The sequence below is a fragment of the Anticarsia gemmatalis genome, chromosome 9 (genome assembly GCF_050436995.1).
Source record: "Anticarsia gemmatalis isolate Benzon Research Colony breed Stoneville strain chromosome 9, ilAntGemm2 primary, whole genome shotgun sequence".
In the NCBI taxonomy this organism is placed as follows: domain Eukaryota; kingdom Metazoa; phylum Arthropoda; class Insecta; order Lepidoptera; family Erebidae; genus Anticarsia; species Anticarsia gemmatalis.
The window spans coordinates 3,522,703-3,547,241 of record NC_134753.1 but is presented as its reverse complement, the minus strand read 5'-3'; the positions used below and the strand labels follow the sequence as shown (position 1 = coordinate 3,547,241).

General features: G+C 32.7%; 2 protein-coding genes across 3 annotated transcripts in view; both read left to right on the top strand.

Annotated features, from left to right (window-relative positions):
* Positions 1-24,539, top strand: part of LOC142975604 (ATP-binding cassette sub-family G member 1-like) — a 62,690-nt gene that overhangs the window by 28,444 nt on the left and 9,707 nt on the right. Inside the window, exons 1-5 of one of the 2 annotated variants that reach the window (XM_076118550.1) lie at positions 11,070-11,346; positions 13,569-13,686; positions 17,126-17,315; positions 19,385-19,530; positions 23,596-23,755. In XM_076118550.1, coding sequence (XP_075974665.1) covers positions 11,250-11,346; positions 13,569-13,686; positions 17,126-17,315; positions 19,385-19,530; positions 23,596-23,755 — 711 coding nt within the window. In that variant the 5' untranslated portion in view covers positions 11,070-11,249. Of the gene's footprint in view, positions 1-11,069; positions 11,347-13,568; positions 13,687-17,125; positions 17,316-19,384; positions 19,531-23,595; positions 23,756-24,539 lie in introns of those variants that run through there. The other variant, XM_076118549.1, reaches the window with a different exon arrangement.
* LOC142975222 (uncharacterized) lies at positions 5,618-7,124 on the top strand. The gene is made up of 3 exons (XM_076117952.1): positions 5,618-6,513; positions 6,637-6,867; positions 6,965-7,124. The coding sequence occupies exons 1-3, from the start codon at positions 5,678-5,680 to the stop codon at positions 7,122-7,124; spliced, it is 1,227 nt and encodes a 408-aa protein (XP_075974067.1). The 5' UTR covers positions 5,618-5,677.

Genomic DNA, 24,539 nt, shown 5'->3' with positions numbered 1-24,539 from the left:
GTTTCGGTTGCAATTTTAAGTCATGACAATTAAAACTGCAAAATATTAGGTTATAGTTGTTTAGGGGTCAACGACATCGTAAATTATTTACCTTGCTTTTACTTGACGTTTTGGCCAGATATTAGTATCCGTGGTTAATCAAATCATTATCTAATATCCAATTCAAGTTACAAACCAAACAAAATTCTAATTGTTTTTTGAAAATTCAAAAATGAATTATTCAATAGCTTTTTATTGATTTTTTGCACTCTATTCTGACATTTTATTTTTGACACTGGGAATAATATAGTTCCTAAGACTGGTTAGTAGGAACACGTTATTCTATGACGTCTTAAGAACAAAAAACAAGTCCAATAACTTAAAATCTAGATCATTAATCTTATTTATTTGTTTTCAATACTTGTCATAGTTGTTTTCGGCTAAATAATGACTTAATTATTAAAACATCATTAATGTTTTTAAAATGTGCAAATTTTACTCATCTGTCATTGTGATAAATTTATTGATTTTTAATAAACGTCTTGCATTGAAACTAACAAGTAGCCTTGCAAACCTGACAGCAATAAATCTAAATACACAATAATGTTTTATAATTATTTATGAATCAGGGTTGTTGCGGACATCTGCATCAATTCGTCATTATCGCCAATGATATTCCGGTTGGAGTACCTTCAACGAGTAGAGTTATTATCTAGACTTGATTCGATTATGTCACATACACAACGAGCAATGATAGGTACCTTAGCGCGATTCTGTACAGTCGGTACTGTCGAGTATCGAAAGTTTGACATTTAGAATGTACTGCCAAAATATTTCTTAAGACGCCCGTCAGAGGCGCTGATCAGATTTTCATGCAAAATTTTTCGATGACAGGTTGGTTGTCGATAGTAGTAGAAAATCGAGCTACCTGTCAAAAGTTCTTTTAAAATAGGCTAGAAGCTTCAATACATCAACAATGATCATAATTATATAACGACTAACCTCTTTTTCTGAGAAGATTGAACTACTATTAATTCGAATTAACGCGAACATGACGTTATTTACCTTGAACCAAGATTCTTGCCTAAATAATAATAAATAGTAAACTTGCAACACGAAAAAATAAACCTCATTAAATAACAGCTCAAACTAAATCCTAGTTCTTACTAACATGTAGTCGACAAGCTATCAGTCCTTCAAATCCATCAACGGTGCAGCCACAACTAGACGCAAAGTCTTGGCGTATTTTTTCTAGAAAGCAAAATGATCTTAGGGTCTTCGTCACAAATTCTTGGGCCGTCACCTACAGCCGTCCTTGCGATCTTTTTCCCACCACCCTTTTACATCTTTCTGACCTTATTCCGGCGAAATACTGTAAAGGGGATTTAAGACTCGAGTAGCGGGAGACGCGCGTTTATATAGTATGCCGGCAGTCGTAGAAAATCGCGCTTCTAAGACGTAATACAACGTAAGACAAGAAACCAGTCCAATAATTTAAAATCTAGATTATTAAATGTTTTAATGAAAACAAATATTAGAAAAATAATTTTATACCAAAAAGTTTGTTTTTCTACATAATATACATACTTTTTTTATTTGAACTTTTATTTTTAAACTACGATATAAGTTCAGAAGGAAAACAACCAATTAAAATGTTATTCTTATTTTTTCTTCATTATGAGTGGGTATTTTTATTACCTTTTTATTTTTGCGAATTGCAGTCCTAATTGCTAATTCAGTACTTTTACCTTATTTTGACATTTATATTAAATATTTTACAGTCGTTCTCATATTACGACAGTGTGGCAATGCTCTTAGTAGAAAGATTTTTCGTTCGCCGTAAGTTCTCTCCGTAATTTGTAACTCAGTTACTTAGTGCAGTCAACTCTTGAAACTACGATACTTTTTTTAGAATATTAATTACTGATTTAATTATCTTAATACAAATCTACCTATGTTTAATAAATAGCAATATAATTTATACTCCTTACTTCTCCTTACCATTGAGAGTTGGTAAATCTTAGGTTTTACTGGAAAATCTTAGGATTTACCACAGTTCGGGCTTTTACAGTAACATATTATATATCATTCATATGTTTCGGCACGTGTGTATAAAAGTACCCATATTTTAAACAAAGAATAACGACTAAAACTGAACTTTAAATCATCATTTACATACAATTGTCATCTACAAAGTGCCATTGCCCTTGTACGACCAATCATGTAAACAATTAACCCGTCAATCTGTATTGACAATCATTAAATAATTATATTATGTCTAGAGTTCACGTCTTATACACATAGAAACTACAATTACAAACAAACCTGCATTTAGTGTCAATTTATAAATAGATTACTTGCAATTATACCTTGTTACAAAAAGTATGACAATAGAACGATTATACATTCTGTTCTGCAAATACTTAATATCAATTTAATACCTAAGTTATGTAGGCGATCATGCGATACGTCGTATAAACGTAGCAATGGGAAAATCCATACTAATATTATAAATGCGAAAGTAACTCTGTCTGTCTGTCTGTCTGTCTGCTACTCAATCACACCTAAACTACTGAACCAATTTGCATGAAATTTGGTATGGAGATATTTTGATACCCGAGAAAGGACATAGGCTATATATCATCACGCTACGACCAAAAGGAGCAGAGTACAAGTAATTAATGTTACAAAAACGGGAAAAAATTTCACCAATTCTCTCTTATCGGACGCAAGAGAAGTTGCGCGGGTCAGCTAGTATACAATAATTTTAATTTTGTAAGCTTAGATTTCCGAGATCAGTTTAAGTATTAAGAAATTTATTGGTAGTGAATACGGTGTTACTGTACCAGTTTTTCTAAGTCTGATGATAGGAATAATGTCCTCCTAGTATGACTATCGGCCACGGCGGCCAGCACGACCAGTGAGAAGTCAGGCGCAGGGCCGACAACATTACGTGCTCTACAAACCTTAATTCGCGTTATAAATAAATAATTATTGATACACATTTCATTTAACTAACCAGTCACCCCAAAACTTAAGTAGGTACTTCCTTGACTTAAGTTTAGGCTTCGTATGCGTAGGATAATATTCCCCATAATAGAAGATTCCTTAGTACTTTCATAATAAATGCTATATGTGACATACACACATACCTAACATCCGGCATGTAATAATCGAAGTTGTAAGTAAAGATGTATGAAATTCACTCCATTTTATATGATAACTATATTTGATATTGTTTTATTACAATTCTGCTTCATAACAGCATGCGTAGTGACGTAAAACCTTCACTTTCGATTACAGCTTGCTGCACCACTTTCATAGTGCATTGACCTCAAAGAAATCGAGACATTTCTTTGTGAGCTAAATATAAACTTATTACGTTACTTATGCTTATTACTCATGTGTATTTTTAAATATGTTTCGAAACTTTAACTCAAAACTCGCAGTAACTTACGGCCATTTTGATGAAACTTGTAAAGGTTTTAGCAAATTTACTATTTAATCTAAATTAATATATGTCCTGTCAAATATTACAACTAGATCTTGATAGAAATTTCTATCCATGAATCAGTTAAAGGAAAGCGAATTATCGATAAAATAACATAATAATGCTTGTCTTAGTAGGTAAAGAAATAGTGATTAGAGAGGTTATTGGAAACGGCCGTAACGAAGTGTCGGTGTAGGTATCAGACTTAATCAGAATTCATCCATGGCCTTTCCACTTTTGAAATAAGCCGTTGAACACGTAACACGATTGCTAGTATTATATACAATGCTAGTAGAAAAACAATTTAAATCTGAATAACTTTCCACCCCTGACACTGAGTAGCAAAGCATTAAGTTCTTTTAGCAACAAGTAGGTAGAATAACGTTGTAGCATGACAAATTTGAGATACTATAGCAGCTCTAAAACTATTAGTTAGTCAACTTAGGTATACAATTCATCTTAATTATATGACTACTAAGTCCTAACCGTCCTATTTTTACAAATAATTATACTAAAAATTAAAATTATTTGTTCATTTTAAATTCTGGTTCTCATAATTGCATTGTTAAAATTTTGGATGCAGTTTTTTATCTAGTTAATCAGATTCGAACCTTCGCGAAAATTGTATACACGAATATCCAAACGTACGATTATAATTACTTGATATTTCTACGCTAAAGCTTTACCTAAAGTATTTATAAAAAGGCAGTTATATGTAGATAGATAACCCTGTACCTGAACCAATTCACATTTGTATGCAACCCAAAATCGAAGCAAAAACAGAATAATAAAACCTTTCAAAAATAACTTCAAAATATTTACACATTCGTAAATAATAACAAAGATACCTATATTCTTTATCATGACAATAATTTATTATGAGGTATTTTTATAGAGGTAAAACTAATAACATTGGGGTAAAATAAAAGGGTCCGGCCATTACGCTCTCATTCCACGACGCCCTCGGCCAGGACGCTCTCGAATAGAAAAAAACTGTTGGTCCACCCCGCTCTCGGCCAGCACGCTCTCACTTTTTATATAAACCTTTTTTTAATAGGATGCTGAAGCAAGTACTGTTAAAAACGAAAGTGTTTCTTTAATTTAATTTAATTTTGAATATATTGCTTCTAATTTTATTTTACTTAAAATTAAGACTGTATCCCATCTGGCCCGGTGACTTGGCCCGACGCCGGGCCACATGGGAAAATAAGTTTTAACTGGCCCGGTGATATGTTTACCGGGCCAGTTGACACAAATCAAGTGCCATCGTCCCCGGTAAGGGAGAAAAGAGGATACGCCTCGTAATTTGTGAAATACTAACTACATGCATCTATGAAAGGGATTGAACTTATAAATCAAACTGCTTCGTATAAAATAATCAGTTTTTATTGTGAATGACGCGATATCAACTTGTGTCATATATCTCAACCTGAAATAGACTTCTTATATAATAAGATAATTTAAATATAATAACAATATGTTTATAATAATCCTAATCAACGAAGACAAAAGTAGATCTTTTGAATTTGAATATAATAACAACATTTTTATAACAATCCTAATCAACGAAGACAAAATTCAATCAAACAAAATTATTAATACTTAAGTCCTTATTATAACATACAAACCAGTCTACTGTACGTTGGTTATCTCTTTCTATTCGTTGTCCCTTTTTTATGATACACGGAGAGCGAGAGGGGCAGAATGGGGTGCAGGTGGCGTAAACCACTTATTGGTGCAATAAACCATGTGCTAACGAAAACAATGAATGGCGATAAGGAGTGTTTATGATTTTGTCTGGCGCCGACACCTCAACCAGGTGTTGGCTGCATCTTATATTCAGCAGAACAGCTAAGAGGTTAGGAGGGGAGAAATGTGGTGAACCTAAACTCCACCTAAACTCCTTCTACTCTATGGTAGATGCCATATATTAATCATATAACGATTTGACGATCATGGCATTGTCTGTCAATATATGTATCAAACACAGAATGCCGTATTTTATTAATACATCTCATATTGGCGAGCGCGGGTCCTTCCAGCTCTCAAGGGCTACAATGTAATTAAGAGTTCGTCACTAACCAAAACGGAGGAAAAACTTTGTTACATGCGGGGCATAAATACACATTACTAAGAAATAATAATGGATCAAGTGTATGGGTGTGTATTGAAAAGAGACGTGAAAAATGTACTGGTTCGGTGAAATTAATGACGATAAGTGATAATGTGCATATACAGATGAGACATTCTGTTGACTGTAAACCAGACTTCGCTCAAAATAAAATTAGTGTGGTTATGAACAAAATTAAGAAAGAAGTCGGAACTAATTTCGATTCAATAAAAAAAATTGTTGAATCACGGACTTCAGAGTTAAAGAACCAAGGTTTTGATGCAGAAATTCCAGCCTACTCAAACGTTAAGAGCGCATTATACAATCATCGAAACAGAGTCTTAAATGTACCAAAAACAAAATTCAACAAGCCATCAGATGTCATCATCCCGGAAAAATTTCAAAAATATGTTTTATTTGACTACCATCACAAAGACGAGAGGATCATCGTATTTGCTTCTGGGAAGGCTTTGAGCGAAATAAGAAATGTGCGTAACTATTTTTGCGATGGCACATTCGATTGCTGCCCCATGCCATTCATTCAAATATTTACAATTCATGGAGATGTCGGAGACGAGGATAATGCAGATGAAACCAATATTGTCCCCATGTTTTATGCACTGCTTACAAATAAAGAGAAGGTTACGTATAAAACAATGCTCAGCAAAATAAAGGAAGCTCTGCCGGACTTTCAACCAATAAAATTCACATTGGATTTTGAGATGTCAGCAATGATTGCAATAAACGAAGTATTTCCTGAAACAACTATTCATGGATGTTTTGTACATTTTCAAAGAAGTATATACAGAAAAGCACAATCTTTGAAATTAATGGACCATAAAGAAACAGCACAATATGTAAAACTGTGTATCAGTTTAGCTTTTCTACCTAAAGATGAAATTGAAGACGGCTGGTTGGCTGTTATGGGAAACAGGTAAACTTACGTTTTTATTTAAAATTTTACACATAAATAATAATTAAATCACTAAACTATTAATGAGGTCTTAAATCTTATAAGCTTTAATTCATTTAATAACAATAGAAATTTCGATTTCAGTTACCCAGATCCACTAGTCACCGAATTCAATGATTATTTCGTTACACAGTGGCTAGAACCTCAAGGAATGATAGAAAAGTGGTGTTGTTACCAGGAACGTCACCGAACCACGAATTTAGTAGAGGCCTGGAACCAAAGACTTCAAGCGTTCCTCGGTAAAAACCCCTCTCTGTTGGCGTTTTTGGACATGATAGAACTGGACATTTCCACCTACGACACTGCACAAGAGAGGTACCTATCTATTCATTAAAAACTTCTAGAATATTTTATATTTATTTCGGATTTCATAATGCAATTTCATGTACGAGTATATATATATTTTCAACAGATTGAGAATCAAGAAACAATCTATAATCAAAAGGAGCAAACAGAGTAGAAATAATGATAAAGCTATTGCCAGACTGACGGAAGAATACAAAAAAGGAAAGATAAATATGATTTCATTTTTAGAAGACATCCGTACTTACGTTATAATTAAGAAAAAATAGTAATTCTGTTTTCAATAAGAGTTTTAATTTGTGGATTTTGTTTATTTAATTTTTTAATAATTTAATTATTTAAACTTAAAACTTCTTTACAATTTTGTTCTAAACTGTACTTACTCAAGTGTCCTACCAAAAAACATAAAAAGTGAGAGCGTGCTGGCCGAGAGCGGGGTGGACCAACAGTTTTTTTCTATTCGAGAGCGTCCTGGCCGAGGGCGTCGTGGAATGAGAGCGTAATGGCCGGACCCAAATAAAAACCCATGTTAAAAAAACAAGTGATAACTACGATGAAAAATTTGAAAATCAGAAATTGTAAAGGAATCGAAGTATTCAATCTGTATTCTAAACACGGAATTCTAATATTCTAATTATACGTTTTTCCTGAATGTCTAACAACTTCAACATAATCAGATCTTTGACACTATTATCTCGCATAGATCTGTATTTAAATACGTGGACAAAAAACGTTATTGTGCATACTTTTTGCATCATGCAATTATAAAAATGCTGCTTCATGTTTGTGATAAAAACGGGACAGTCTAGAGTTCTAGACTTTAGGTAAGTTCTGATAATATCATGACCGGTTTCTACAAATAAAATAGTCTACATTTCATTATTGTTAGTAGATTCCAAGCCTTTTTAAGACTAACTACTTTCTGTGTGTGGTTTTGTTCATAAACATTTGCTTACTTGTAGACTGAACCAGACTCTACTATTTGAAAATAAAATTTTACGACTATTAGAAGTAGTATGGGAGGTCCAAAAAAATGCTAAAATCAAATACAACTAGATAGATAAATACCATAAACTATGATCGTCGTTTGTTGAAACAACTTCATTGATTTGAGTAAATCAAGAAAAAGTGACAGCAGACGTGATTCTCAATAAACGAATAAAGCCAAAATATTTCAAAATAGTAAACCACAGTTCGAGTAGATTGATCACAAAGTTCAGCCGTTTTAAAATATATATTCACTTGGTAACCCTCATTTGACAAGTGAGGGTAGTACTGTAATCAATACTGCGACCGTTTGCTCTACGATATTTACCCGTCGCAAATTAAAAGCATTTGGGCCACATAGGTTTGTGGCCAAATCTATCTTTAGCTGGTTACCTTTATTCATTTTAGTAGTTACCTATCTATCTGGGTAAGTAAAAATAAATTTCTAATAATATGTTGCGCAAAACTTGAGAACGGTTTTACTAAATCAGTAATTTGTTTTTCATATTTTCAATGTGCATAGTGGTTTTTATGAAGAAAAACATACAAAAAATGTGAAATATTAAATAGTAAACACAATCGGAGCCGCGTGTGTAGGATATTTTCTATTCCATAAAGACCTTGTAAAGTCCAAAATGTTTAGGTAACATTCAAATCCATTTTATAGTACCAGTTTTGATTTCCAAAACCAGTAGAATAAATTCCCTATTACCTAGGAAACAAAAGAATATTTGCATTTATTTACATACAAACATATTTTTTGAAAATCAAGTTTTGACATTTGAATACATAAACGCTTACTTTTATTGTTTTTATATTCAAAAGCTAATACTTATATGATTGTCTCAAAATCAATGTTTTGGATTTGAATGACTAATTTTGTAACGTTGTAATGAAACGGGACTTAAACGCGATTAAAAATTAAAGGTTAGAATACCTTATTTTTTACCCGACGTTTCGATCGAATTACATCGACCGTGGTCACGGGCTGACTGAATTATTTTTTAATGCTAAATGAATAATAACAGTAATAAATGAACAAATATTGTGTATTTTTAAGGAGCTGTCAGCGAAATTTACTTAAATTGTTTTATATCCCGCAATTTTTGAGCTAGTAACGGCTTTGAATATTAAAAAAAATGTGGTTTGTTGACATTATTACTTGATGACCCGGAAATAATTCCAAATTCATTATAAAGATAAGATACTATTGCTTACGAATGTATGATATTATTAATATGCAGATATACTGCATCTTGTTATATAAAATACTGGTTTTGTGCCGGACAATACTCTCTATACGTATTGTATTATTCCTGTTTGTTAATGTGACATTATTATTCAGTAAGATTTTTTTAAAAATTGCGTGTATTTGGAAATAAGATACGAATAAATCTATGTTTTACTAACAATTTTAAACTGACAGCCTGTTTGTTAGGCCGCCGTAATCTCAGAAACTACTGGTTCAATTTTAAAAATATTTTTGTGTTATCTAGTCCCGTAATTGAAGAACACTTTAAGCTACATTCGCGGACGAAATAGCGCGCTGCTAATCTAGTCTATAACTACCAAAAAAGACCATTTCCTCTCTTTTACTATATGCTATTCACTTCAATAGAGATACTATAACGTAAAAGTTAAAATAGCTCTGAGATACTCGTTCTCTGTTCATAATTTTATCATACATTTAATTTACTATAGTTCTACTGCAAATACCAATACAAATACAGAGAACTGCATTCCGTGAAAGGTAAAAACAAAATAATGATCAAGGAAGTAAAAAATTTGATCAAAGAGATGCCAACACGCAAAGTTATTTACCATAATCCACAAGAAAAATTGCAAGGAAAAAGTTTACCTGCTTTTTACAAAGGACTCAGTTACAATGTGGATTAATTAGCGGTATAAGGAGACAGCAACTGAAAGGTCGAATTTAAAAAGGTTTCCATAATGATACTTCCTCGAAGAAAACAAAGACATTTCCATAATTATTAATAACTAGTTATACTGAATGCATTCCGACTTTTTGTTGAATGTGAATAATTTTTTTGTTTTGTCGAACTATTGTCCAAGAAATTAAATTTAATTCACCCGATCATGTATGAGAAAATCATTGTATCTGGGAGCAACATTAACAGTTAATTATGTATAAGAAGTGTTTCTAGTAAAGTATATCTTTATAAAAAAAACTGTTTTTTGACTTTCGCCGACTGACTGCCTTCATTGCGTTAGGAGGAAAAAAAATTAATGTAATGTGTAATTTCACAAGCAACTTCCTTTATAAAATAGATCCTAGGTAATAGTAATACTTACCGCCTAAGCATTTCCTAATGCAAGGTATATAATCAGAATTATCCATGGTGAAACGCTGCCGGTGGCACCGGAATGCATTTACGACATGGCCTCTGTGAGTCGAGCCATGAATTTCCACGAAATACACTGACGAACATAAATATGTAGATAATGTGGACCACACTGTCACATTTACCAACTAATGTTTATGATGAAAGTTACTGACTGGAATGGGTTACAATTATACAGGACAGTTAAAATAAATGAAAATACAGACATGAAATCATGTGTCTTTCCTATACATATAAAAGGAAGTAAAGACTAAGTAACACCATTTGCTATAATCCTTACAAACTTCCCTTGTTTCATTCACATCTATACATCTTGTCGGACGAGACCGAAAAATATTATAAATGAAAAATTCGTTATTATGTACCTAGGATTGGTTGATTTTACTTTCGTTAGGTATATTATTTATAACACTAGATATTGTTTCAAATTAGTTGAATACACTGACCAGTGACCAGCCGATCCGACGTATTTTTTATTTTACTATGATTCAATTCAAGAATAGACATGTCACTCAAAAACTCAAAGCAGACGTCATCAGCTGACTTGCAATATTAATTATAATACGTAGCATGAATATTGAGTTAATTTAATTATGATTAAAGCAAAAGAAGCGTGTAATATGCAGATAATATCAAATCACGTTTTTTGGTCTCTGCACACATCGAAAACAAGACAAGATATTATGCGCTAGATATGTTAAATACATCCATATTATATGTTTGTGACTGTACATAGAGCTGTTATATTAGAAGGAACGTCTAAGACAACATATTAGGAGGATCAAGTTTGAGCGTCAAGTAAATTTGATTTAACTGAATATCACAGTTCACTGTGAAAATTGAGTACGAAGAGATATTTGCTTTGATACTAGCGTGGCTTTTGTCGCTCGTGTTCGTGATGATAATTGTGTAGAAACCAGTTCCTTTAAGTGACAAACGTTCTGCATATATTAATGATACAAGCTATAAGTGTAGATGTATCGGCGATGTCTTGCAAAAAGGTCAGATGCGTAGTACTCATAACCGGCGGTCCTGTATCACAAGATGTATGGACGTGAATGGAGCATAGGAAGTTTGTTAGGATCTCACCAAATAACGTTCTCTAGTCTCCGCCTGCTCCTATGGGAAGCCGTGATTTTATGTAAGTATATATAGTGTCGATATGAATAGTCAGCGCTACCATAATAGATTATTTAACAGAAACCCTCAGTCAGTTAAGTATATCTCTACTCTATCAACATCAGAAATGAAAATTCCTGGCTACTCGTAAATATCCATTCATTTAAAACATCGTGCATCGTAAATAAATCGTGCAAAGATCTTAAAAAGAGAATAATGTCAATAATTCCGTCACAATTTCTTTTAAAAAAGAATTTCACGACATACTGCAATATATTTTATTTATAAAATCGTCGAAACAACGCGAGCACGCGTTGCTCTACATAATACAATAACGTATGTTTTCATTAACTTTGCAATATCCGACCCACTTTCCCATTTATGTAATCTGATCCTACGTGCTCTTATAATTCGACATAGCTCTCAGAATTTCACAAATTTTCTTCTTAGTTATTCGGTGTGAAGTGTCAATGTTTTCTAAAAAAATCATCAGATAGTACCTACTACTTTCAAAATAAGTAGTGTATCTGAAAATAATGGGTTTGCTTGTAATAACAATTCATATGTCGATAATTCGTATAGAATACATAACAAAACAAAACCGAATGAATGAATGAACCTCGATTTTCTTCCACTATCGACTACCGACAGCCAGCTAGCCATTGAATTATTTTGCATAAAATTTTAATCAGCGCCTCTAGCGGGTAGTATAGGAACCACTTTTGAAGTACATTTTAAATGCCAAACTCTCGGGACTCGATAGCACTGACTATACAGAATCACGCTACCGAGCATGGCAGTTATGGCTAAATCAATACCTCGTTTCTCTACCACTATCGACTACCGACAACCGGCTAGCTATCGAAATTTTGACATTTAGAATGTATTGCCAAAATGTTTCCTACGACACCCGTCAGAGGCGCTGATCAGATTTTCATACAAAATTTCTCGATGACAGCTCGGTTGTCGGTAGTCGAGAGTAGTAGAGAATCGAGGCACAGTTGACGATATTTAGTAAACAACATGACAATGTGTCAAAACGTGATTTTGGTTTCATACTTTCGTGAAATATTTATAATAATTTCAGAAGTTTTGGAAACAAACTAGTTTGGTATTTCTTTGAAATATCAATATATAAGAAAATGCAGTAAAGTTATATAAGACTGCATCTAACGCCGCAAAGGTTAGCAAGTAAATAAGCATTTTATTAAATCGCAAAACAAACACGGTTTTAATGCAAAGTGTAAAATTATAGTGTCAATTAGTAATAACAAACATGTTACGGTGTCTTGTTTGACGTGATCTAGTGCGTCATATGAACTTGCGTTTATGGAAAATACTAGGTTAACTGACCATACCTTGACTATAAGGTTAATTGCCATGGTGTTTTTATAGAAAAATGTGTGGTTTATTTTATTTTAATTGTTATATCCGCTTGAACAACCTGTGCTAGACAATTATTGTAGAACTATATTTAACTGTGCAGCGGATTACTGCTGCGTTAGTAAATGACCTTATAAAAAATAGAAGAAATAGGAATGACTGGCGTAAACGGGATAAGGTTTTATGCTCTGCAGTGGGCACAGAAAGGCTGTGAAAGATGATGTTTATTATGAAAGAAGAGCCGATACGCACTTAAAATTATTAATAATAATCCATAAGTCCGACTTATTATTAACTACAATATAAATAGTTTAAACCACTTCGATAACTGCTGACTTCAGGTGACTGTATACCGCAAATAGCACCCTGTCTGCGGCTTGCAGCCATTTTAGGCCCGAGGCCTAAGATGGCTGCCAAGCGCAGACAGGAGCACTCAGGAGCAGTATACGATAACGGCTGCTGAAAGACCTGTCATGCAAACAATAATCTTAACTAAAAAAATACACTTAATTGAAAATACCTTTGTAAACTATATAAAATAATTACTGGAGCTGTCGTGATGCAAGTGGATACAATAAATCTTAATTATAACGTTCAGCAACGCCATTGACAGCTAGAATACTTAAGTGATATTATCTAGAATTATTAACTTTTTATCCCATTTCTAAAAACAATGCAACTGACTGACATAATATTAAATAAGACCTTGCTATTATGCTATTTAGAGAAATAATTTTACAAACTAAAAACTGAAACACGCCTAGATGTGCTAACACAATGTAAAGAAAACCCACATGCCACAAAAGAAGAGAATGCTAATAAGTAACTTAAAATGTAATATAATATATTTCTTGTACGCAGGTGAACGAAAGATTCTTCACAATGTGTCTGGTGAATTCCGGTCCGGAGAGCTGACTTGCATCCTTGGACCTTCCGGAGCCGGCAAGTCTACGCTGCTCAACATCTTAGCTGGATATAAGTAAGTGAATATTTCTTGAGGATAGCTTGTAAAAGCATAAACGTACGCAATAAATAGATTACAAAGAAACTATAGTACATATTTAAGCTTACTGGTATAATATAGCTTTTAATTAATTTAATTTCACATTTAAAAAGACTTGAAATGACTTATCAATTGTGCATTTGAAAGTGCAAAAATAGACCTTAATATGGGATAAATATACAATAGTTCTACTCATGTTGTAACTCTTAAATCAAAAATAGCAAAAGCAATTCAAAAGAAACTATAGTACAGTTTTACGCTAATTGCTATAATATCACTTTTTAGAATATATTCACATTATAAGACTTGAAATTACTTATTAATTGTGGGTTAGAAAGTGCAAGAATAGATCTTAATACGGGATAAATATACAATAGTTTTACTTATGTTGTAACTCTTAAATTAAAGTACAAAAGCAATTCACGGTTTTGATCATAAAACATACCAAATCACGGGATCCAAATGTTCAAAATTTCAAATATCTCGTCAAAAAAAACTGTTATAATTTGTTATTCAAAAAACAACATTAACATCAAAATTCGAATTACTTGTTTAAATACAGTAACTATTAAAAGGGCAATCACATGTCCACATAAAAAATTACACAAGTTTAAACCTTTCACCCAAATGAAAAGATCCAACGTATTATTTTAACTTTGGTGACCGCGTTCAGAAGGTTTAAAATACAGGGATTATAAAGGTTTCGTGGGATTAACGCACTCCCTGATGTACAAAAAGGTCTACATAAAGACCGGCTACATATTGGTCTGACCTGTTACAGATTATCATTAAAGACTTTTAAGCCAATTGATTCCTAAGGGAATATTTGCTTTACATTTTTTCTCTCTTCTTCGCGATTGAAGCTGTCACTTTTTTAATTTCGCAGTTTTATATTGATCTTACAGTAAAATTGTATTTAAAATAGGTATAGGTAAGTTACTAGTATTGGGACGTCCATGGTTTTCTAGTAGTTATACAAAATTGGATTTAAATATATTTAGTAGCACTCGCAAAAAAAATAACGTGCTAATAAATAATCGTAGGACTACACACATTTTAAAAGAATATTAGTAAATCAGTATGTCAATAAATCAAAACATTATATATGGTGATAGTTTAAGCCGTAAAAGTTTATAAAAAAAAACCCATACTTATGTAATCATCAAACTTCAATCGATTTTTTTCACCCACAAAACCATAAGTATGCAAAAAAAAACATCATTTATAATAAAGTGTCAAAAGCACCATCAATTTCGGTTTTACTCAAAACTAACATTTTTATTGTAGGGACCAGTTTTCAAAGGTACTATGGTGAGTTACCAACCAAAATATAGCAAAGTTATTAATTTTATTACCGCCAAAGGGTTTTAATCATAAGATATAAAAAATATACATAAATATTTTTTAATCGTCATTCACAACAATGTGATTATTATCTAGAGGTTATTAATGTACGTACTTACATTTTGATTGACCCTCTGAAAGGCAAAAAACAGCTATTATGATACGGGTAATAATTACTGTTCGTCTTGTTTTTGCGAATATTTAGGATTATGTAACATCTTGTAACATTTTTTGCTCAGTTCCGCCCTGTTTAGGTAAGTTTTATTACTATTACTTTTTATGTATTAAACGTATTATTGCAAACAAACCATCTTGCCGCGTCTGTCCGCCTGTTTGTGATAAACTCAAAAACTATCATTCGGATCTTTACCTTCACCAAAAGACAGAGAAATTGTTTGTTTGTTTGAACGCGCTAATCTCAGAAACTACTGGTTCGATTTGAAAAATTATTTCAGTGTTGGATAGCCCATTTATCGAGGAAGGCTATAGGCTATAGATCATCACGCTACGACCAAAAGGGGCAGAGTACCAGTAGAAAATGTTACAAAAACGGGGACCCATTCTCTCTTATGTGACGCAAGTGAAGTTGCGCGGGTCAGCTAGTTGATGATATTTTAGTTCAAAATGACCAACATTTTATGGAATTAATCGCTTATCATAAAAAATAATGCTTTCTATCCACTAATCTAAAATTAACTTGGATATAAAATATTATACTACTTAATCATTTAATTAATATTTCAATGTTACTGATTTATGAGCATTATTAAATATTAAGCTTTAGATATTTAAACCAGTTCTTAGTAATTGTGTACAAAAATAAACTAGTCCGTTTTTTCCTTAAAAAATATTTGAAACCAAAATATCACTTACTTATTTCATTTCTGAAAATTATGCTGATTCTCCCCATCGTTTGAGAAGAGACTCTTACCCTGCAGTGGGACGGAAATGGTAATGGATGCTGATACGGCTGTCTTTGATGTTCGAACGATGGTATATGCGACTACAAGTCGGAAGGAGACTATGGGTTCTATTCCCGAATCGGTGCAAGTGGTATTCAATTTTAATTATTTACTGCTTCTTAGATATCATAACACCATTGCGAATGTGATGGCCAAAATTAATTTTGAAAAAGTCAACGGAATAATTAAAAATGAACTGTAAAAACTCCATCATTAATTTATTTTGAAAAAAATATTTCCTAGCAATTTTACTGAGCTTCCGATCCTGTTCGTCATGCGGACAGGGGTGTTACGCGTGTCAATGTACGTCCGTACGTTTTGAATCGACATAAAAATTCTATATTGATTGACAACCCTAGTGGTGATGTCGGTTTTTTGTATTTATGAGTTTTCAAAGATTTTTTTAATAATTAATTACCTATGTCAAAGAATTAATTAATAACACTTACTACCCAGTGCATGGTTTATTTAGCACTAGTCTATTATTGTTTATTTTTACTCGTCAAAGGAAAGAAAATCTTTATTTTCGTTTTAATAAGAATAATGGTATGGAATTTCAAAAGTGTTTGTATTCATAAAAATAAATATTTTCTAGAACCGATTGTTACGGCGTCACAACAAACACATTACGTCAATCGCGGTTAGACGATCTTTAAAACGTAATTAAGTGGATAATCGTAGTAATAATAACTTTGTTGTTTTGATTTTATCTATCAATGGTATTAAATATGTTGTCTATTTTGATCGCAATAAAAATACCAACTTTTGTTCCATTGCTTGGGGTAGGTAAAGGTAACAGAATGCTTTGTACCATATACCGGTCATAGGTACTTGCGAATCTGCTATCGACTAGTTTAATAAAAAAAAAATATATGCGTTATTTTATGCATCTTTAAAATCGAGTTTATATTTAAATTACACCTATTTTAGCCATCTATTGAAAGTAAGAACTCATAATATTAAGACACTTTATCAATTAATTAAGATATAACTTCGAGCTATTAATATCTAAACAATTAATTTAGTCGAAAAGTAACAAATAGACATTTGACGTTTCAATCCAATTCTGAAGACTTTACAAGTTCATTGACCCTGTTCTCAATTTCCAGTACAAACGGCGTGCACGGCCGCATCACGGTGAATGGACACTCCCGTGATATGTGCGTGTTCAAGAAACTCAGCTCATACATCATGCAAGATGATCTGCTGCAGCCCAGACTGACTGTACAAGAGTCTATGAGAATAGCCGCCGATTTGAAGCTTGGGAAGGAACTGGGAAGGGCGGAGAAGGAACTTATAGTGAGTTATTCTTGTTTTATCGTGCATTTTGTTACTTATTATTTATAACTCTTTATGTGGTAAATAAAAAAAAAGGATTTGATTTTACGCATTCAAAGCTTTAAATATTTTGAAGATCTTTAATGGAGCTGCATTTTCGAAAGACTACAGAATAGTAAGTCGTTATCCTATGAAAAAAATCTCTAAAAAATTACACAAATTTTTACTTCGGCTTGAACTATACAATATGTGGAATCGCTAAAAATCAATTAATACAGTAATAAAATTAATTATAATTCATGCACATATTAATTTAATCTTATGTAAATAATATTTCAACACGTCTTCGTTTAAGCATAAAATTGAGCCATCAATAACCGGGAAGTATTTTAAACTGGCAAATTCATACGGAAGAGTACTAAATACAAAATACCAACAAGAATAGCGATTACCAGTAGGAAGAAATTACTACTTAAATCTTTAAAAGGTTAACCCATGAAAGGCGAATGTTTACACATCATAATAATAAAAGTTATTTTCCATATCCTGGTATAAATCGCTTTCCTGATATTTATGCCTGCTGACTACCTCTGAGGCGCAGTCGGTAGGGTTGGTCTTGAAGTCTTGGGTTTGTTTCACGGGTCACAGAAAGTGCTATTAGTCGTTTCTAATTGAATTTAGATTAGTCTTAATTTCTAACCCGGAGTTTGGTAACATACCTGTTGTATGGCAATAGGCTCACCTCCAATGTAAAGTATGGCGAAATATATTTATCGCAAGTGTATTTTATATATCTCTGTCAACACTTGAGGGTAGGTATAATACGCGTGATTGTTATGTATGTACATACATACATTGTATGTTATAAATTGCTTCGAAATTAGTCAAATGTATTTATTGCGGGTGAATTTCATACACCTCTGCCTAGACTTTAGCGTATAATATGCGTGATTGTTGTATATGTATGTATGGTATAAATTGCTACGAAATGAGACGGAAATGTCAAAGGTATATTATGTGTTATAAAGTAATTATCATGGCGATGTCCATTTAATTTTATTGGTGATTAGCGGTTATAACTTCTTTTATGTTGCGCAGTTTGTGAATTATGATTATGTGTGAAATATAATAACATGCTATCACGTGCAGGTTTAAATGTATATTATGCTGTTAAATAAAACGTTTTCCCGTAATAGCTTTACGCTTTAATATGACAACTATATGAGAATGGAAAAATAGAATAAAGTGGATGGAAATTTTTCATGGGATAGGTTAGACAACATATTCATAAATAATCTTGTATTCTTTAACTTATCATCAAGGTAAAGCATCTCATGACAAAATTAACTCATAGAAGGAAATACCTATGAGAACAGAACAGAACTCTAAACACGAAATGTTCAAATAAAAGTTGACTTAATAAATAATAAAATAAAAAGTCTAAACTGTTTTACTTCGAAGAAAATGCTCGGATGCAAGTGACACAGCTTTGCGCAGTTACATAAAACTTACATTACAAACTAGCTTCGCTAAATAACTTTTAGTTCTGCATACACATTTCAAAGAGAAATCTTCGTTTTATCAACAAATCTCCCTTCGAAGGTTCCCTTTCAAAGCAGATTAGATCACGTTTACTTTATATTGAGTCATGAAGAGGCTTTCACGGGATTCAGAGAGGCCATGATTTAAGAGAATCTCGAACAGACACTATTGTGCTTTGTATCGAACGTGTTGCGACATTTTATTGGGAATCGTGACTTTAGTTTAATCATTTTTATGGGAAATAGATAAATATATAGCCATATTATAGGAAAGTAGGAAGATCTGTGAAGATATCCTGGTTTTCAGAGTAAAATAATTTACAAATATATTTGCGTTCCTATTGTTCTAATTCAAGTTTTGTTAATAAATATACTGCTGGTCCAAATAAGCATAAAAACACAAACAAATTGAGGATATCCCCCTTTTTATTAAATCGGTAAATTAATAAGCACTTATTATTTTTTTACCGACTTTACATATAGGTAACTCTGTACTTAAAATAATAAATACCAACTTAATTTTAAATACCACTTTTATTCGCTTTGCAGGTAGAAGAAATTCTCCAGACCCTTGGACTTTGGAACCATAGAAACACCATGTCGGACAGATTATCAGGAGGACAGCAGAAGCGTTTGTCCGTCGCTCTGGAGTTGGTCAACAATCCACCTATTATCTTCTTGGATGAGCCTACTACGTAAGTTATATTATTCTCTCCTTTTACTAATTTACAGACATTGATTAAGCGTTTATGACTTTAACGTTCTAAATTATATTAGAAAATAATATACTTGACATGACTTGTTCATGACAACGGGCGTAAGGACAATGTAAATTTTTCTCAAAATACTTTCAACACTGTTTTCGTGACCTTTAATCTAAATGTCAAACATTTTTATTTTACTAGAAGTTAAAAAATTATATATTTTTAAACTAAAATATAATTAAATTATTCTCTTCAACAACAAAGCTTTCCATATTTTCACTAAAAGTAAAAACATCCTATTACCAAGACTAGCCAGATACGGACAATGTAAAAAAAACAATTAGTCTCGACCGTCATAACTGATGTAATCCTTACCGAGGAAAAGTATGATCCAGGGATTAAACATGAGTAATTGGCATCGTTACGCCGACCCTCATGTGTTTTGCCGCTATTTTTGTGGGACTTTCTTGATGATTTCAAGGAGGAAAAAGTGGAGAAATGTTTGCCTTTAGTACGAAATTGAATGAAATTGAATGAAGGGTTGCGTTGTAACTTTTTTTCTGGTGATGTGTGTGGTTGTATGTTATTTTTAGTGGTTTTCGCTTTTATTTATGGGTAAAATCCTCTTATGTAGTTATTTATTTATATTTATTCCCGCAATGTTTCTCTTTTTTTATATTGTATTTAATGATAAAAGCTTCAAATATGTGTAGGAAACGCAGTTCTATATCTAGAGTAAACGTTATAAAGAAAAATATATCGGTCAAAAAAAGTAATAAAGAAGTGCAGGAAAGAATCTATTGCCAAATACAACCAACTAACGATTGAAAATAAAACCTAAACGGACAGGCCATATTTTTACCAGGAATGCGGCACAAAGGAAATCATTAGCACAATTGACAAAACTTACAACAGCAATTTCAATAAACTCAACTTAATTCGAAAAGAATCTCCAACAAAGCGCACCGAACAATAAAATAAACTTAATTCCCTTTGTATTTTTCCATTCCAACTCTTTCTTTTGAATGTAAACGGAAAATCTTTGTGGCAATTCATTAATATCTATTGCCTAAAAGGTCGGTCCAATCGAAATAACCTAAACAGAATTACATAAGTACAATAGGAGGTAATTGCCTTAATCACCGCGTCCCGCCATAACGTTTTATAGGACGTTAAGTCTGAATCGTGCTTAGGAAATCGAGGGGTCCATCCATCGACGGGGACCAACTTTGACAAAAATTACGTACACTGATTTGTAGGACCTTTCAGTGATCCCTTTCGGAATGCATTAATTTGGCCCGGGATCGAAGATCGACAATGCATAAATTATGCTATATTATCAGGCCCCCGGATTTATTGGAATCATCACTGATTGGCTACCGGGTAAAGTGAAATTAGTGTAATTTTTGTAATTGATATTCGTGGAAGTATTGCTTTCGGAAATAAAACCTTTATTTTACTGTCCACCGGTGTATTCAATTATCTTAATTACTGACTTTATATGGATTTCTGGTATTCCATTATGTGAATTAACACCAGTAGGATGCATAAAACAATGTTTGGAAATTAAAAAATAATTCTCATTCATTTAATGTTCACCAAAAAAATGTAAGTTAATTTTTATTTTCTACTAGCTGACCCGCGCAGCTCCGCTCTCGAACATTCTTTACATGATTGTTATTTTGTTTTTTGTCCACCATAAAGACTTTTTCTGTACCATAAAAATAATTTTACAAAAACAATCAGTCAACTCATTCGGCGATTCATTTTTATTTCTAAGATTGACATCTGCTTGACAAAATTTAAAGGTGAAAATCATTTTAAATAATGCCGAAATAATAATATGTCTCAATACATTATGTACTATCGAACCAACTGAATCATGACCCATTTTTCGACAATTCGCTTGAAACCGTCAAAACAGTAAGAATATCATCTCTATTGTCATAGTTGCACTTAGGACGTTTTAAACATGAATACGACTGTGTTATGATGTATCTACGAGTACAAACAAATTTGACCTTTGTTAGCACAGTACTAGATACGTTTTCGATAAATCACTCTTAATTTGAATCTAGAATGTTAATAGTCTAAACTCTTTTCACAAAGAAAAAATATATTTGTGTCAAATGTCATATAGCACGTCATTTAGAAATCTGTGAAACGTTTCGATTAGGGTAACCACTATAGTCATTGCCCAGCATACAGTGATTGCCAACGTTCAGCAATAATACGTTGATTTTAATTTCTACAGTAACCAGTTCAAATTAATTACAATATATCTATATCACTTTTAGAATACTGGTTACTTCTTTCGTTAAGTTTTAAAATTAGGTGGACAATTACTGTGATTTAAGAAGTCGTTTTTTATTAGTAATTTATTTATATGTTTACAAAGTTATTGAAACAAATGATTGATGTTCCTTTAGAAAGAATAATTAAGTTGCGTTTATAAAAGAGTACTATTAGAATATTACTATTGACCATAATGGTGTATAAATTCCATAACCGGGTAATAACTATACTTGTTACCCTATATTATTTTAATTTTTATAGTTACTTTATTTCCTATAATGGACGCCCAAAGATTTGTCGCAATAATGACAGATAACAAATTCATTACCAAGGAAACGTAGGTTCAAGCGAATTTCGACCTACGTGTATATAGACGTATTTTAGAAAATGAGCACATGGTGGGTCATGATTCAGTTTGTTCGATAGTACAATAAACAACTACCATATTAAGTATGCACTTAGCTTTGAAGTGTCGTAGACATAAGCTTTATTCGAGAACAAAAAAACCATTTCCAAATATTTTTTAGTAGATAACGGTTTAATGTGTGTGAAAATTGTGAATAGCTCTTTTTAATTAAGTACTCATACGGTGGTTGACGCTTCAATGCAGAGCTCATTTTGTTTATTGAATTTTACATAAAATTTTCCGTTTAAAAGAAAAATCGCAGACTAAAGGATTAGCTGTAATCGTCACAGCTTACTGTAGATTATCAGTGAAGCTTCTCTTTGACTTAAGTATTATTTTACAGTTTGAACTATATGAGTAGGTAAAGACCCATGGGCAAAGAATATTGGTCGGACTTGTCTTCCGACACGACTGCACTCGAAAGATTCAAGTTTTATAATATAACCCCGGATCTAAATATAAGATTTAGTTTTTAGATAATCTTCATTGATCTTAGTTATACCAAAACCTACTACAAGTTTTGCTAAAGAGGATTACGCCCTTGACTTTCGTAACTTGCCTGAGTTTCAACAACCGCGGTTTCGTCGTTTTCTCAAGATAGTCCTATACCAACACAGTCACAGTTATAAAAACAATTAGACATGTACAAAATCACAAATGAAATATTAGGCATCTAGTTAATGGTATTCACTTAAATCACGAAGTTAACGCCTCTGCAACGATTTTACCTACAGTTTGCCGCTCACATTTTCACAGGCGCTTGTCAAATGAATCGATTACGGCAGTAGCACGTCGATTGTGTCCAATCAGTTGCAAGGTCCATCGTAATTCGGCTGCTTTGTGCACTTTGAAGGCACAAAGACACTCGTCCAATCGGAATTCGGAAACAATCAGAATGTCAACATAGTCGAAACCTTACAAATTACATAAACCCGTCAAAGCCTTCCAGCTCCCATAAAATTTTGTAAAGGGCATTAATTTAAACGGTGTTTAACTTTATGGGCTCATAATTCAATTTTATTTGTTTAGGTGCGTCAACAAACCATAAAAGTTAAGGGTAAAATAAAAAAAAAATGTATTACAAAATACTACTCTTAGCAAATTTTACTGTTTGCCCAAATATTTATTTAATTGAACACGTATTTCTGGATTACAAATAAATACATACATTTGACATCACAGTATATGAAGACTCTCACTTAAACCTTGCCGGATCACTACCTTAGCACCGCATAGTTGTCAACAGGGCAACTTATGCAAGTGGATTTTTTCTTCTGCCTATTTATTTCGACAGCTATATCAATGTGTTAATATTTAGTTACACTGTTTTTCATCATAATTTTTCTATTCCTCAGTGGTCTGGACATCGTGTCAATTCGTCAACTGGTGGTCCTTCTACGTCTGCTGTCACGACAAGGCAGAACTATTGTCTGCACCATCCATCAACCTTCAGCCTCTCTTTTCGCGCTCTTTGACAGAATCTACGTGTTGGCAAGAGGCATGTGTTGTTATCAGGTATGTACTATGTTAATTTTCCGATGCACTGGTTGGACTTTGATTTCAAACTGTAGAATTTATTTTAAGTTAAGTTTACCAACCATATTTTGATCTAAGGACGTTATGTGTCGGTGTGAAAAGTATATACCTACTTACCTTTGTAAAAAATCTCGTAGAATATGGATGAAATTAGCTCATATTTTTGTGCCTACCAAACATAAACGTGTCATGGAAGGTAAAGAAAACTCAAACTTTATGTGGTCGTGAACTTGCTAGACATTCTACATAACATTTTAACGACGGTCGCAAAGAAAAATGAGCTGCCATTACTTTTTAACGCTAGTACGACAGATTTTTAACCGCACCTCATGACTACGAATGGCCTTTAAACCGATAACAAACTTTGATTGTCTCCCAAACTAATTATCCAACTTGCTATCACCAAGATGTCAATCACTAGAAAGTTTCCGTGAGCCAAAATCAAATGGTTTATTCATTAAAATCGTCGCGATTTGATTTACGTCACAAATTAATTGGTTTGTCCCCGGCTTCAAAGACATCTGACTTAGATTTAAATTTTGTGATATTTCCCAAGACTTGTTGAATCTGTCTTTAGTTTAGCTGCGGTTAACAGATCCCGGTTTAAAGTAAAAATGGTTTTATTGAATAGAGACTAAATATAATAGCTATATATAACAGACATTGTGGTGTTTATTTCGAAGTCAATGAAAATATAACACAATGACCAATTTATTCAAGTCTCGGCAGTTATAACAAGTAACTGGAGAACTAAACTTGCTTA

What these genes read in the sequence shown, in the direction of transcription:
- LOC142975222 (XM_076117952.1), top strand. Translation starts at nt 5,678, where the DNA reads ATGACGATAAGTGATAATGTGCATATACAGATGAGACATTCTGTTGAC. An exon ending in TTGGCTGTTATGGGAAACAG is followed by an intron (nt 6,514 to 6,636) that starts GTAAACTTACGT and finishes TTTCGATTTCAG; the next exon opens with TTACCCAGATCCACTAGTCA. An exon ending in TACGACACTGCACAAGAGAG is followed by an intron (nt 6,868 to 6,964) that starts GTACCTATCTAT and finishes TATTTTCAACAG; the next exon opens with ATTGAGAATCAAGAAACAAT.